This window comes from Nelumbo lutea, chromosome 5 (assembly GCF_056320005.1).
Source record: "Nelumbo lutea isolate HS-2025 chromosome 5, American lotus-T2T, whole genome shotgun sequence".
In the NCBI taxonomy this organism is placed as follows: domain Eukaryota; kingdom Viridiplantae; phylum Streptophyta; class Magnoliopsida; order Proteales; family Nelumbonaceae; genus Nelumbo; species Nelumbo lutea.
The window spans coordinates 85,746,918-85,762,401 of record NC_142688.1 but is presented as its reverse complement, the minus strand read 5'-3'; the positions used below and the strand labels follow the sequence as shown (position 1 = coordinate 85,762,401).

Sequence of the window (15,484 nt, the reverse complement as noted above, 5' to 3'; positions counted from 1 at the left end):
ACATGATATTATATTTTATTACAGGCAGAGGACAATCTTGCAGCGGCATATTGTTCAATAGGAGAATTGCACCCTGCCATGGACCACAGTAAAGCATCAATTAAGGTACATCTTTTGTTTTAAATAGAGTTTATGATATTTTTCCCAGTCGGTGTCTTTTCTTTCTTTTTAATCACTGGTTAGTATGCACCTGGTCATGGTCACAAGACATATTGTGACCATGACCAGGTCATTTCTGCTGTCACCATCATTTCTGCTTCCTACCTGTTTAGATTTGTTGCTACATTATCCACATCCTTTCTGGCTTCCAGTTATACTTTTAGACCCTTCAACTTGCAATGGATCAGTTCTTATGTAGTTATCTTTCATGAATAAGAGTACTGAACATAGAAACAAGGTCCCAGGCTTGGCAAGTTCAAAAAATAGGATTCAAAGACTTGCAAAGATACTTCAATTTTTTTGGTTTTGTTTTTAATAATAATAGTAATAAATATATTATTTTTTCATATAACTACGGAATCATCACCATCCAAGCCTCATCCCAACTATATGGGGTTAGCTAGATCAAACAATTAAGGGAATAATTATTTGAAAAGAAAAAAAATAGTAGAGCCATAAACCAATGCAAACAACATTAAACGATTAAAATAATTTATCATTGATTATAATAAAAGAACTATATTTTACCTTTCTTGGAAAAATGAGTATGCTACATTATCAAATATTACAATTCAAGATTGAACCACATATTAAAGAGTCCCCTCAATTGTCATGCCAGTGTGAGTGTCAATTGGTGTCCAACATGGGTACGTCACACATTTTGAAGTGTTCATGTAATATAGGCCCTCACTGGTTTAATAGTTGATCTTGGTTTCTTCTAGTTACCCTTTGGGTCCACCCCATCTATTCATTAGCCTAAACCTTCCAATTGTTCATCTCAACATCCTTGTTTTGGTTGTGTTGACCTTCTTGGTCTGCCCACTTACCCTTGCCTTTAAATGAATCAACTACCAAATATATGTCCAAAGCCATATATGAAATTATGGATCAGGTGACGACATGAATTTATAGGATTAGTATTTCGTAGAAACTCTATATTGCTGGCAACCTAAGGCATCACAAGATTGCATGATATGCTTATCTAAATCCACTCATCCTTGACTTTAAATGAATCAATTGTTAAATATAAACACAAACCCGTACAATATAGGATAGGATAGCATAAAATTATGAATCAGGAGACAGCATGAATTCATGGATTCATTATTTCATAGAAATTCCATATTGATGGCAATATAAGTATCACAATTATGCACGATATGCTCATCTAAATCTATATTATACCTCAGGTATATTTGCCATGTCTTATGTGATTATGCATTCATGAAAGCCTTTTTTACAATGTTTTCCATGTTAATGTATTTGATTGATGCATCGGCACATGTTAGAGAATAGAGAATTCCATATTGTTCATGTTTAGGGGTGTTAATTGGACTGAATTTGGTCCAATCCGATCCAATCCAACATGAATCCATTTACAAATGGACCGGACCCAATCCGGTCCGAATCCATACAAACAAAGTCCAAATCGATCCACTTAAAATTCAAATGGACCAGATTTGGTCCAATCCAATCCAAGCCGAATGAAACATCAAATATTAAAAGGCCATGTGAAAATGGTGATATTCTGTAGTCTGTACCTAGAAAGCAATGACAACAAAAATAAAAGACAAAAAAAGAGTGTAAAGCAGAAAATGAGGAAACCTGGAAGACAAAGTGGTTGTAGGAGTGAAGCTGACTGTTACTTTTGAATTTGAAGCATCAGAGTCCTCGTCTTGAGCAGTGCCTATGCTTCTGTAACTGCTAGAAAGTCCAGAACAAACAGAATAGAAAGTCCATTAACTTCACCTAAATTAATGGACCGGCATCGCTTCTGTAAAGAATAGACAGAATAATTGTTCTGTAGCAACTGACGTTCCTTAAAATATGCATGTCAAGAACTTGAAATTACAAAAGAAACGAAGGTAGACCATAACAACATGAAAAGGGGTGTCAATGGACCGGATTTGGGTTGGACTCCATCCGAATCAAATGTAATGAATCCTGTTTTGCCATTCCATCCTGTTCAATGTCATATACAAGGCCATCACCCAATGTTGGTCCCAGCTATGTCTACTGTCTTGGGAGGGGTGGACTGGAAATGGTCGAAACCAAACCTTTGGCATTTTTTTGCATAAAGTGATGTACAATGCCATATTCATCAGTAAATTATGGGGACATAAACCATTTCTTACCACTTCCACCTGAGTCCTTTCTGGTCTGCCCCTAGCTCTTCAATTCAACCCCCTTCAACTTGTAACAGATAACTTCTTCTAACAGGCATGTCATTACTTAAATGTAATGAATCATTTCTACAGATCTATTAACTAAATATAACATGAGTGCCACAGATACACCATTGTTGGTCCTGGCTATACAGGGTTTTCTTGGGAGGGGCACAATGGTGAAGGCCAACAAGTGTGAAAATGTGGGTAGAAGTCAGAGAGTACTACATTGTGCTAAAATGATGGGAGTTGAGTCCATATTGTTGATCAAAAAATTGAAGAGTATACACTTCTCTTTTGTAATACGACACAGGCATAATGTACTGTAACTGTCCCTGCTGAATTATATAAATTTATAACACTTCTCTCTTGTAATATGACATATAATGATTATCCCAAAGATCAATATGTTGAACAACTTCACATAATCGAATTGTCAAAATTTCACTTAATCAACTAAAGATATGTAAGGAGTTATTCTGACTCTGTATCTTGTTGGCTGTATTGATATGTTCATTCTTAAACAGTGATTGTTTGCTCTCCCTTTGGGAAACTTGAGTTGTGTGGTAATCCTTTGGATCAAGTTTTCATTACCTTTAAAAAACTTTCATGTATATAGATCTAAATGAATATTTATGGTTTCATCAATTTTCCAGATCCTTGAGAAGCTTTACAGTACCAACCATATTGTCATTGGAAATGAATTGGTTAAACTTGCATCCATCCAGCTTTCTTTGGGCGACTGTACTGTAATGGACAGTATAAATCAACTTGATGAAATATTTTCACTGTATTATGGATCCCATTCAGCCAGAATATTTCCGTATCTGGAAAGCCTCAAGAGAGAAGCTTCCAAACTTTACTAGCATGAGCACTATGTTGCAGCTCTGTAAGGGAGGGAATTGATTGGGGTATGTGGTTTCTTTTCATCAAGACCAGCAAACTTTTTTTTTCATTGTTTTTTTTGTGTGATGCTACTTTGATCTCTATTCACTTAACTTCTGTACTTGTCTTCATTGTTTGACTATAAAAAATTATGTTCCTATCATGTCAAGGATAGCTATTATGGAAAGACTTCTTCAAACATCATTATCAATAGCAACTAAGCAACTACGGCTTGGACAAAGGCAGGAGCTTCAACTTCAACTAATGACCGTCTTGCTAGCTAGCACCCAGGAAACCTCACTGATGTATCAACAAATTCCATTATAGCTTTTGACAGTCATCAGTTGTACCGTCTGTATATCTAGTAATCAAAACTCTTGAAGGAAAACTTGGAGTAGGATTAAGAAATGTATATTAAAGTAATGTAGTTTTGTTATTTTATTATTATTTTTTAAGATATGTATCGTGGTAAACTTTTGAAAGGACCGAAACAATTAGACTTGCAACTATTACTAGGGAATTTTCAACAACTAAGAACAACGTTACTATGGAATTCATAAGCTTAGTGACATCTTTCATCATCATGCCTTAACATCTTTCATCATCATAAGCTTAGTGACATCTTTCATCATCATGCCTTAGCCCAAGTATATGGGGTCAACTACATGAATCTTGTTTTGCCAATCTGCTCTATTTAAAGCCATATCCACTTAAATAATTAGTGCTTAAATCATTTCTTATTATTATCCGTGCAGAATTTATGGTTTATTAGGCTGTCATATGTGATGGAATTTATAATTTTTCCTACTTTTGTTTGAAATTTGTAAGCATGGAATGTGAAAATATACACAATGGAGAGAATAGTTATTTATTCCAAAATAATAGTTATTTACTATCGCCCCCTATTCAGTTTAATTTTCCAATATATATATATATATATAGAGGGAGAGAGTGAGAGAGAGAGATTGCCCCTTGTTTTGCTAAAGTGTTAGTCATGCAGTTAGATGATCTTCACACCCATTGGATTTTTCGCAAGAATTTTTCTGTTAAGCCACATTTCTTGATTTCATTTCTATATGATCGTTTAGTCCCTTCATTTGCCCACTGATTACAGCCATAAGTTTTGCCCTTGTAGGATCTACTTCTATGATCCGTCTCACCTGAACTACACTGTAACAATATGACCTTCATTCCTAAAAACTCTTTCCGTCCTTGAAGGTCCTTGATTAATAAGGCTGTTATCGTCAAAGTTAGGCTTCATAAAACATTGAAACCCCTCTCCAAGGCAAGGTTCAGAGTTCAAAGTTAAAACTATTGATATTAGAAATTGTATTGACATGTTTGTAAGGCTATGTATGGATATGGTGAAAAGGCATGAATACATGTTCAAATGTTAAGAAAATTTTCACAAATTCCATATATGTATATATATATATATTAATAGTATTAAATATGAATTTAAAATAATTATGAATAAGGTATAAATACATAAAAAAACACATAATTTAATATTGTTGCCGCGTGAGTTGGCCAAGGGCAATAAGGTAAATTCACCTTCAAGTTCTGAGCGTTAGCCAAGGACCTCGAGGCCTCGGAAGAGGTTGATCGAAGCCGAGGGCGACAAGCTGAAGTGAAGTACTCCTTCTGAGCACTATGGTAGTCGAGGATTGCTAGTCGAGGCGGGGTCCTTGGTGACCTGAAATGCTACAAGATAGGAAGTGTCAGAAACCTTAGGGTGGATACCTGAGGCAGAGGCTCCGACGCTCAAGTTAGTAAGAGGTGTGAAGTAGGGGAGAGTGCAAAAGTGCTTCTGGAGAGAGTCCTCATATGCATTAGATCTCCCTGAATTAATGCTAGGTAGACAATGTAGGTGTAGGAAGTAAATGAGTGAATGATGTTAGATTTACTCCATTCAAGCCCCTTTTAAGGGGACTTGAGTGTTCTGGTGGCAGGTGAAGATGAACGCCTTGGATGAGAGTTGTACGAGGTTAGGCTGTAGGCCCTGATGGTACGCCAAATAGTTATGTGATTGGCTTTGTACGAAGGCAGCAAGGCTCTCGCCTATTGTGGCTAACGTTAGCAGGTGTTAATGGGTTGGGCCTTCTAGCCCTATGTGGGCTGGGCCAAGCTAACCCACATCACTTGCCCCCCACTCTCAAAACCGAGGTGAGGCCCTGGCTTTTGCCCGTAATGAGGGTGGTAATCAAAGTGAGGCTTCGGCTTTGGTCATTGGGAGTAGTGGTCGTCAGCCAAGGGATGCCCTGTAGTGGCATAGTCTTCACTATTTGTGCCATCACTCTTTAATTCGAAAGCACAAGCAATGTGGATGCCTCGACCTAGCGGGGGTGCCCCGTATCCCTTATAGTGATGAGTTAAGAAGGTTTGCTAGGGTGCCCAAGAAGAATCCGAGGTACATGGAGTGATGCTGGACGTGCTCCTGTTTCTGTCTTTTTTGCTTTAGAATGAGTCAATAACTGGTTGTAGAATATCTCGACCAAATTAGTTAGTTGTTATTGTGTTAGTTTGTTATTTTGCTATGGCATAGGGATCGGCCAAATAGTTTGTTATTGTTAGTTTGTTATTTTGCTATGGCTTAGGGATCGACCAGCTAGTTAGAAGGCTAATCCCTTAATTAGAGGCTATCTTATTTGTAGGTAGTTAATAATTTCTTGTATTTAAACACCACCCAACCAGCTTGGATGGGTAGTTGAAGTTAAATGAAATTATGTGGTTTGTTCTCACCCTAAGAAGAGCATTTATACACGTAGTTGCTGACTGGGACCTATCACACGGGTAGGTCACGTTAGCAGAGCTACCGTGCAGGGGATGGCCGTCCCAGGAGTCTTGTGTTTGCTGGGTTGCATGATTTGTTCGGCGGCCCATGACAAGCAGGCCTTCCGGTTCGCTCGACGAGTTGCTGCAGGTGGTCTTTGCGGTTCACCCGACGTCGTTTCGCCTTCTGAGGGCATGCGCTAGGAGGTGCGGTGAGACTAGTTCACAAGAACGGGGAGCTCCCACGTTCGTTGGATCTGCGTCGATCTGAACCGTTGCTTTGAGCGTCGTTTCATCTTCCGAGGGCCTACACCAGGGGGCTCCCTCGTCCGTTGGATCTGTGCCAATCTGAACCATTGCTTTGGGTGTCGTTTCATCTTCTGAGGGCCTGCGCTAGGTGGCGCATCGCAGTTGGATGGTGGGAGCGGATTGGTTTCAGCCGTCGGATTTAGAGAAATCCCGGCCGTTCATTTTCCTTTAAATAGGGACCCTAGCAGTGCTTTTCTTCTCCATTTGAACTTAGATGCCCTTGCTCTCGAGTGAACGTAGCTCCCCAACTCCCAAGTCTCCAGAATTTTTTTACTTCATTTCTTCTTTGGGACATTCTACCCTCTTTTAATTAATCTTAATCATGTCATTTTCAGACTTTGGTCCCGAGTGCCATGAACTCCCGAACATCTCGGGAGGGAGCTCTCCTACAACCCCCTCTCCCTTGTCTTCTCTAGGCTCTTTAGTTGTAGTCCCCCATCAACAGGATGTGGTCATTTTGAGGGAGAGGTTAACCTTGGAGGGTGTCAAGGGCAATCACCGGGGGAATGACTCTCCCCATGAAAGCGCTGCCTCAGCGTCGCTGAGGGAGCTTGAGGGGTCTCTGATCACCGAGGGTGATGCCGCAGAACTCGTCACCGAACCATTACGGGGGAGTGCTACCCGAAGGGTGGCTGACACTGGTGCCCCACGCTCGGAGTTTGACAACTCCTTGGACGTGTGCCAAGTCAAATCCCTGGCGAAGAGGCTCCATATACCCCTGTCTTACAGCTTGAGGGTCCCCGACGTGGGCAATAGGCTGCGGACCCCTGAGGAGGGGGAAATCTGTGTCTACCATCATTTTTTAGAGTTTGGCCATAGGTTTCCCCTCCCAACTTTAATCTTCGAACTACTAGAGTGGTATGACATCAGCATCAGTCAGCCCATACCTAATGTGTTAGACAGTCTTGTATGCCCTTAGCTTCAATCGGATTTCATGTACTTTTGTTATTTAGTGAAAATAAATTAAAGTGCATTTTTGATTCATGTTGTTTGGTATAATTCTGTGTAAGACCCTAAAACTGGACACTTATAGAAACTTGTGTTAGTTTTAAATGTTCACAGTCATTGGATAAGTATGGGGATATTTATCCTGCCAAGCCTGATACTGTTGTGCCACCAAGTGTTGGGATGGCTTGTTTCGGCCATCAGGGTAAAACCCAAGGCACATGCAGTATGGGATTGCTTGAACCCTTGAACCGGACCAGATTTCCAGTATTGCCCTAGACCTTGGAGACAGATAGGCAAAACTGGAAAGTTACACCTGACCCCTAGACTCGATTATGACACATCACTAGGTGTCGGATCGGGCTGTCTTTAATGTGTCAATCAGTGAGATCCTTAGTGGGGTCAAAAACTGGACATGTTGGGGCAGTCTGAGAATTCATCAGAGTGAGTGGTCATAATGACAGGATCAGCCCCTTTGTCGGACAATGGTAATGATCGGGAATGCACTCTCTTTGATGGAAACCAAACTGCCGGCTGTTGATTTCAATCATTAGAATTTTGTTTTGCAAAATTAATATATATATATACACGGTTTCAAAAGATTTGCAAAAGGTTTTAATTCCCGGGATCCATGTGAGTGGAGAGTGCAGCATTGTTCCTAGCAGCCGAGGGAGAGGTCTTCTCTTGTCGGGCAGTGCTTGATCATTAAGGGCTGAGAGGTTAAGTGTAAGACCATTTAGGATAATACCTGATGGGCTAATCTTGCACCTGCCCACAGTCCCTGGCTTTTTATAAGATGGCTTGTTCCAGGGACCACTTAATGTAAGTGTTGTGCCCATAGGGTCCATGTGATGGGCCCAAGGGGGTCACTGAGTCTTTCAGTGAATTCGGCTGGGCCGAACCCATGTGGCTGGTGTGTAGATCAATGCTTGGGTCCCACGCCATACAAAGAAGCCCAACTAGGCAGCAGATTGGAAACTAGTTAAACACTGAACATTTAATGGGCCAAAAGCCCATTTCGAACTAGGCTGATATGATCACATGTTCATGGGGCGAATCTGAGATTAATGTTAGTAAAATGATTGGGTTTTTAACCTTATCCACTCTAAGAGACCAAATTCAAATTATATTTGAATCTGGTAACCTCCTGATAAGATCAGGAGTTAACTAACTTAATTGTTAACTGCAATTCAGCCCATACACCTAGTAGACATTAATTGTTAATGCTTTAAGTTTTTAAATGGGCTATTCGATGGGTTTTACAGTAGTTAATTGATTGGTTCAATTCCTCCTTTACATGTGATGTTTGGATGTTTGATGTGCTACGATCATGGGCCATAAGCACTTGGCCCGTGTTGACTCGTTAGTGGCTCTTGCGCACACCATGGCTGAATGCACATCATTGCCATGGTGTCCCTTAAGGTCGTTGGATGACCCCCTCTCCACTTGGTGGGCCCCATAACCCTGAAAAGGGATGCATACGGAACCCCTAGCCGATTGAGGCCCACCAGAAATCTGACTTTATGAAAGTCAGTGGGAGCCACTTTGGTTTGACCTAAATCTGACTCACTAAAGGCCTTCTGTCATTAGCACGATGATGGGTGCATCAGTAATGAGGAAACGCACCATAAAATTGGGCTATCCATTTGTTGTTGGATCTGTTAGAGTGTTTCATTAGATGATAGGGGCGTCATAGACCGATGTGGGAGGGGCTTCACTAGAAAATGGGAACTCTCTCACGGTACCTTGGTGTAACCTGAATATGATGGGTGTGCACTCACTGGACAGAAAGGTTTACCTGAAAATGGATATGAACCTTGTCAGACAGAGGCCAAAGGGAAACTCATCTGATGAGTGGATATGATCTGTCACAGAAAGGTGGTGGGGTTATGCAGTTGAAACAGTTGGCTTCACGCACCCTATGTGATTTTCCACATTTCCAGAGACATTCCGTCGTCTCCGTCACTGAGAAGGGAGGGAAAATCTCAGAGATGAATAAATGGGAATGGAACATAGATTAAAAGCCATATCTATGTAGGTAACATGAATCAAACTAAGGTTGTGGACTAACGTTTTTGTTGTTTTATCAGAAAATGGCAAACGGTCAATTTGCAAAGCTTCTAGATAATAACAAGCTTAAGGGCCCAAACTATGCCGACTGGTACAGAAATCTTATGTTGGTCCTAACTTCTGAAAAGTTAGATAAGGTGGTAAAAAATCCTGCCCCGGAACGTCCGGGTGATAGGGATTCTGAGGCCCGTAGGAGGGACTACCAAGATTGGGAGGATAAGAACTCCCTAGCCCGCTACTTTGTCATTGCCTCATTAGACAACTCAATACAGAGGCAGTTCGATTAGATCGAACTAGCCAAGGACATATTGGACAGTCTAAGAACAATGTATGAAGAGCAGAACCGTTCTACCAGACAGAAGGTCCTGAAATTGTTCATGACCGCGCAGATGTCCAGGGGCAGAAAGTTCATGACCATTGTCTTCGGATGATGGGATACATTAACGAACTCGAAGCTCTTGGATCCGGGCTAGATCTTGGCACGCAAGTGATGCCATCCTGAATTCTTTGCCCTCTTCCTTCAATGCGTTCACTATGAACTACAATATGAATAAGCTGAATGCCAGCGTCCAGGAACTCAGCAATATGTTGCAGAGGGCCAAGGATCTTTTAAAGAAGGATGAGCCTATGGTTATGCTTGTTGAAGCTAACAAATTGGGCAAGAAAAAGAGAAAGGCAAAGAAGCCCCAGAAGAAAGCTGCCAAACCCAAGAAGCAGAAGAAGAACAAGGCATCTGATGTCTGTCACTTCTGCAAATAGACCGGCCACTGGAAGAGGAACTGTCCTACCTACCTGGAATCTAAGAAAGGTAACATCGAAACTTGTGTCATAAAAACTAATATGTTAGTTACTTCTGTGTCCTGGTGTGTTGACTCCGGGGCTTCAACTCATACGTGTAACTCACTGCAGGGGTTCAAAGTTAGCAGAAGATTGAGTGATGGCGAAGTGACACTATTCTTGGGAACGACTGCAAGTGTTGTAGCTGCGGCGATAGGAACCATAGAATTAGATTTTAGAGAATGAGTCATTGTACTTAAAGATTGTCTTTATGTACAGAACTTGAGAAGAAATTTAATTTCTATTTCTAAACTGTGTGCTGATGGATATACTGTTTATTTTAGTAATATGATTACTGTTAAACGGAATAACAAATTCATCGCATGCGGGGAACTGGAGAATGGTCTCTATGTTCTACATCCTTCTCTAGAAACTAACCTAACCGAAACTACGTCGGTCGAAAATCCCAAGAAAAGGAATCGTGATATAGTTAATCCCACATGCCTCTAGCATTACCGACTTGGCCATATCGGTGTTGACCGAATCACAAGACTGGTAAAGGATGGTCCTTTGGATTTTCTAATCATAGAAAATCTTCCCACTTGTGAGTCTTGCCTTCAAGGTAAGATGACTAAGCGGCCATTTGACGGTAAGCCTGAAAGATCTGAAGGCACACTTGACCTAATACATGCTGATCCCCTGAGTGTTAGGACACGGAATCAACACGTGTACTTTATCATCTTTATAGATGATTTTTCACGATATGGTTACATGTACCTAATGAGACACAAGTCTGAATCCTTTGAAAAGTTCAAAGAGTTCAGACAGGAAGTCCAGAAATAGTTAGGGAGAGAAGTTAAGGCCCTTCGATCGGATCGAGGTGGCGAGTATCTCTCTGACGAATTCAGGGACTACTTAAAGGACAATGGGAGAGGAGGAATAGGACCTTGTTGGACATGGTCCGGTCACTTCTCATACGCTCAGAACTATCCACATCCTTTTGGGGTTATGCATTAGAGACTGCTATCTACGTGCTGAATCGGGTTCCAACCAAATCAGTTCCGAAAACTCCATATGAACTATGGACCGGAAGGAAGCCAAGTGTACGACACTTGAAGATTTGGGGTTGTCCTACACACGTTAAAAGAACAAGTGCGGACAAGTTGGAATCCAAAACCAGTTGTTGCCTATTTATAGGCTACCCAAAGGATTCAGTGGGTTATCTATTCTATGACCCAAGTGAGCAGAAAGTGTTCTACAGTCAAAACGCCCAATTCTTAGAATCCAAATACATCATGGACACTCACCGTCAGGAAATAGTTCTTGATGAGGAGAGCTCAGGAGCAGTGGGAGATGTCCCACAAGTTCCAGGTAGTGACCAACCTAGAAAGTCCACCTGGGTATCCAGACCACCAGTCCGATATGGTTATGACCAGGATACCTACCTGGTGGAAGCCTTGACTAGTGAAGAGGACCCCGTGATTTACGCGGAAGCTATGTTAGACATAGATTCCCATAAGTGGGTGGAGGCCATGAGAGCTGAGATGGACTCGATGGAGACCAATGGAGTCTGGACTCTAGTAGGTCCACCCTCCGGGGTAAAAGCAATTGGTTGCAAATGGATCTACAAGAGGAAGAAGGGCCCCGATGGCAGGATTGAGACCTACAAAGCTCGCTTGGTGGCGAAAGGGTATACTCAGAAAAAATGCATCGATTATGAGGAAACCTTTTCGCCCGTGGCCATGCTTAAATCCATTAGGATCCTGCTAGCTGTAGCAGCATACCATAACTATGTGATTTGGCAAATGGATGTCAAAACCACGTTCCTGAATGGAGATCTTAGTGAAGATATCTACATGCAGCAGCCGCAAGGCTTCATTGCTACTGGTCAGGAACACATGGTATGTAAACTCAATAGATCCATATATGGACTTAAGCAGGCTTCTAGGAGTTGGAACATCCGTTTTGATTCTGCCGTCAAAACGTTTGACTTTGAGCAGAATCCGGATGAGCCATGTGTTTACAGGAAGTCCAATGGGGATAAGATTACCTTTTTGGTATTGTACATGGACGATATCCTACTCATTGGGAATGATGTAGGAATCTTGACTTCGGTCAAGGTATGGCTGTCACAGTAGTTCTCCATGAAAGATCTTGGAGAAGCTTCATATATACTGGGTCTTTGACTCTATAGAGATAGATCGAAGCGGATAATTGGATTATCCCAGGCTGCTTACATTGACAAAATTGTCAAAAGGTACGGCATAGAAAACTCCAAGAAAGGAAATGTTCCTTTTAGAAATGGAGTAACTCTCTCCAAGAAGATGTCTCCCAAGACTTCTAAGGAGATTTAGGGCATGAGAGATGTTCCCTATGCCTCAACCGTAGGGAGCATCATGTATGCCATGTTGTGCACTCACCCAGACATAGCTCAGGCAGTGAGTGTGGTAAGCAGATTCCAAGCTAACCCAGGGCAGGAGCATTGGACTGCTGTGAAGAACATACTCAAATACCTTCGAAGGACAAAAGAGTTTTGTCTAATATTCGATGATAGTTCACTACAAGTTCTGGGGTATACCAATACCGATTTCTAGTCGGATCCAGATGATAGAAAGTCTACATCTGGGTATGTTTTCACAATAGGATTGTGTGTTGTTTGCTGGAAAAGCAGCAAATAGGGGTCCACTGCAGACTCCACAACCGAAGCCGAGTACATTGCCGCAAATGAAGCTACCAAGGAAGTCGTGTGGATGAAGAAATTCATACACGAATTGGGAGTGATTCCGTCCAGCACATCACTCATCCCATTGTTGTGTGACAACAATGGAGCGATCGCCCAGGCTAAAGAGCCTCGGGCCCACTCGAAGTCAAAGCACATCGAGAGGAAGTACCATGTACTGCAGGAGATCGTTGGTAGAGGGGACGTCCTAATTCAGAAGGTAGCACTAGCAGATAATGTGGCAGACCCATTGACTAAGCCACTAACACAGAAGGTGTTTGAGAAACACGTGGAAAGTATGGGACTCCGGCTTGTACCAGATTGGACCTAAGTGCAAGTGGGAGCTGTTAGACAGTCTTGTATTACATTAGCTACAATCGGATTTGATGTACTTTTGTTATTTAGTGAAAATAAATTAAAGTGCACATTTGATTCATGTTGTTTGGTATAATTCTGTGTCCTAAAACTGGACACTTATAGAAACTTGTGTTAGTTTTAAATGTTCACAGCCATTGGATAAGTCTAGGGAGATTTATCCTGCTAAGGCTGATACTGATATGCCACCAAGTGTTGGGATGGCTTGTTTCGGCCATCAGGGTAAAACCCAAGGCACATGCAGTATGGGATTGCTTGAACCCTTGAACCAGACCAGATTTCCAGTATTGCCCTAGACTTTGGAGACAGATGGGCAAAACTGGAAAGTTACACCTGACCCCTAGACTCGATTATGACACATCACTAGGTGTTGGATCAGGCTGTCTTTAATGTGTCAATCAGTGAGATCCTTAGTGGGGTCAAAACCTGGACATGTTGGGGCAGTCTGAGAATTCATCAGAGTGAGTGGTCAGAGTGACAGGATCAGCCCCTTTGTCGGACATGGTAATGATTGGGAATGCACTCTCTCTAATGGAAACCAAACTGCCGACAATTGATTTCAATCGTTGGAATTTTGTTTTGCAAAACTAAATATATATATATATATATATATATATATATATATATATATATATATATATATATATATATATATATATGTATATGTACGGTTTCAAAAGATTTGCAAACAGTTTTAATTCCCGGGATCCATGTGAGTGGAGAGTGCAGCACTGTTCCTTGCAGCCGAAGGAGAGGTCTTCTCTTGTCGGGCAGTGCTTGATCATTAAGGGCTGAGAGGTTAAGTGTAAGACCATTTAGGATAATACCTGATGGACTAATCTTGCACCTGCCCACAGTCCCTGGCTTTTTATAAGATGGCTTGGCCCAGGGACCACTTAATGTAAGTGTTGGGCCCATAGGGTCCATGTGATGGGCTCAAGGGAGTCATTGAGTCTTTCAGTGAATTCGGCTGAGCCTTATAATAAAGGCTGAGCCGAACCCATGTGGCTGGTGTGTAGATCAATGCTTGGGTCCCACGCCATACAAAGAAGCCCAACTGGGCAGCAGATTGGAAACTGGTTAAACACTGAACACTTAATGGGCCAAAAGCCCATTTCGAACTGGGCTGATATGATCACCTATTCATGGGGCGAATCTGAGATTAATGTTAGTAAAAGGATTGGGTCTTTAACCTTATCCACTCTAAGAGACCAAATTCAAATTATATTTGAATCTGGTAACATCTTGATAAGATTAGGAGTTAACTAACTTAATCTATAGATAGGATTAAGATTAACCCTTATTCAAATACTGATTTGGATTGGGATAACTCCCAAAATATTGGGACGTTTCTTAATCAAGAAGAAAGAGGATAAAACCCTAGCAAAAATATCAGATTATGAACTAGGGGTTTGAGTAATTAAGAAACACATCCTGCGAATTGAGATCAGATCTCTCACATACTCCAGAGAGAAGAGATAGTTCTACCCTTTTCGTCCCTAGATTTCTCCTCCTTCAGTCGTCGCCACTCCCTGTTGGAAGATTGGATATTTGCAGCAACAGGAAGTCAAGAAATTAGTTCTTGACAACAATCTTGCAAGAAAGACAAAAGGATTCGGTGTTCAAGGTTTCCAAAGGGTTCTTGTGAAGAATCCAGTGTGTAGGACGCACCCTGCTGGTTCCATTCCATCCACAGCTGTGTCATCTTCAGCAGGAGCGGATCTTGGTTTCTTTTTTGGGCGTGAACACCAACTTTGGGAGATATTGTTTCTCCGGATCAGGTATAATCTTTTCCGTTTCCTTTTGTTCAGATCTGGTTTGATTATGGTTCAAGTAGAATCCTTGAATAATGTATTCTAAATTTAGGGAATATGATTCCCAGTTGTAAGAAGGGCTCTCCAAAGTGCAAGTGGGTGGGTGTGGCTGGAGAGCATTGCCACAGAGACAGAGAAACGAATGAGCTGTCGAGGCCGAAAAGAGAGCTACCGAGGTGGAGGCGAAGGCTACCAAAGCCCTAGTTTCAGCAAAGGAGTCGAAGAAGGTAGTGACCGAGGCAGTGGAGGTGTTCAAGAAGTCTTCCAACTACTTGGATGCGTTAAAGGAGTATGCTTCATCATCTTACCTCGACAGCATTGAAGATACTAAGAAGGCACTTCTACTGGTGCTTCCGGATTTTGATGTCGAGGGACTGCAAGTGATCCCCGATGCTCCTACCGAGGCTCCCCCAGCTGAAGACGTCGTTCCCCCTCCGGCCCATGACAAGGCGTAGACGTAGACTTCCCCCCTTCTTATTTTGTTATGTTGTTGT

At 41.8% G+C, this 15,484-nt stretch overlaps 1 protein-coding gene across 4 annotated transcripts in view; it reads left to right on the top strand.

The window, feature by feature from the left end:
* TPR9 (Tetratricopeptide repeat (TPR)-like superfamily protein) overlaps nt 1-3,793 on the top strand; it is a 109,789-nt gene extending 105,996 nt beyond the window's left edge. For 2 of the 4 annotated variants that reach the window (XM_088947897.1, XM_088947895.1), the window contains exons 14-16: nt 25-105; nt 2,981-3,235; nt 3,385-3,793. In XM_088947897.1, the coding sequence (XP_088804023.1) occupies nt 25-105; nt 2,981-3,190 (291 nt within the window). In that variant the 3' untranslated portion in view covers nt 3,191-3,235; nt 3,385-3,793. Of the gene's footprint in view, nt 1-24; nt 106-2,980; nt 3,236-3,379 lie in introns of all 4 variants that reach the window. The other 2 variants (XM_088947898.1, XM_088947896.1) reach the window with 1 other exon arrangement.
* The last annotated feature ends 11,691 nt before the right edge of the window (nt 3,794-15,484 follow it).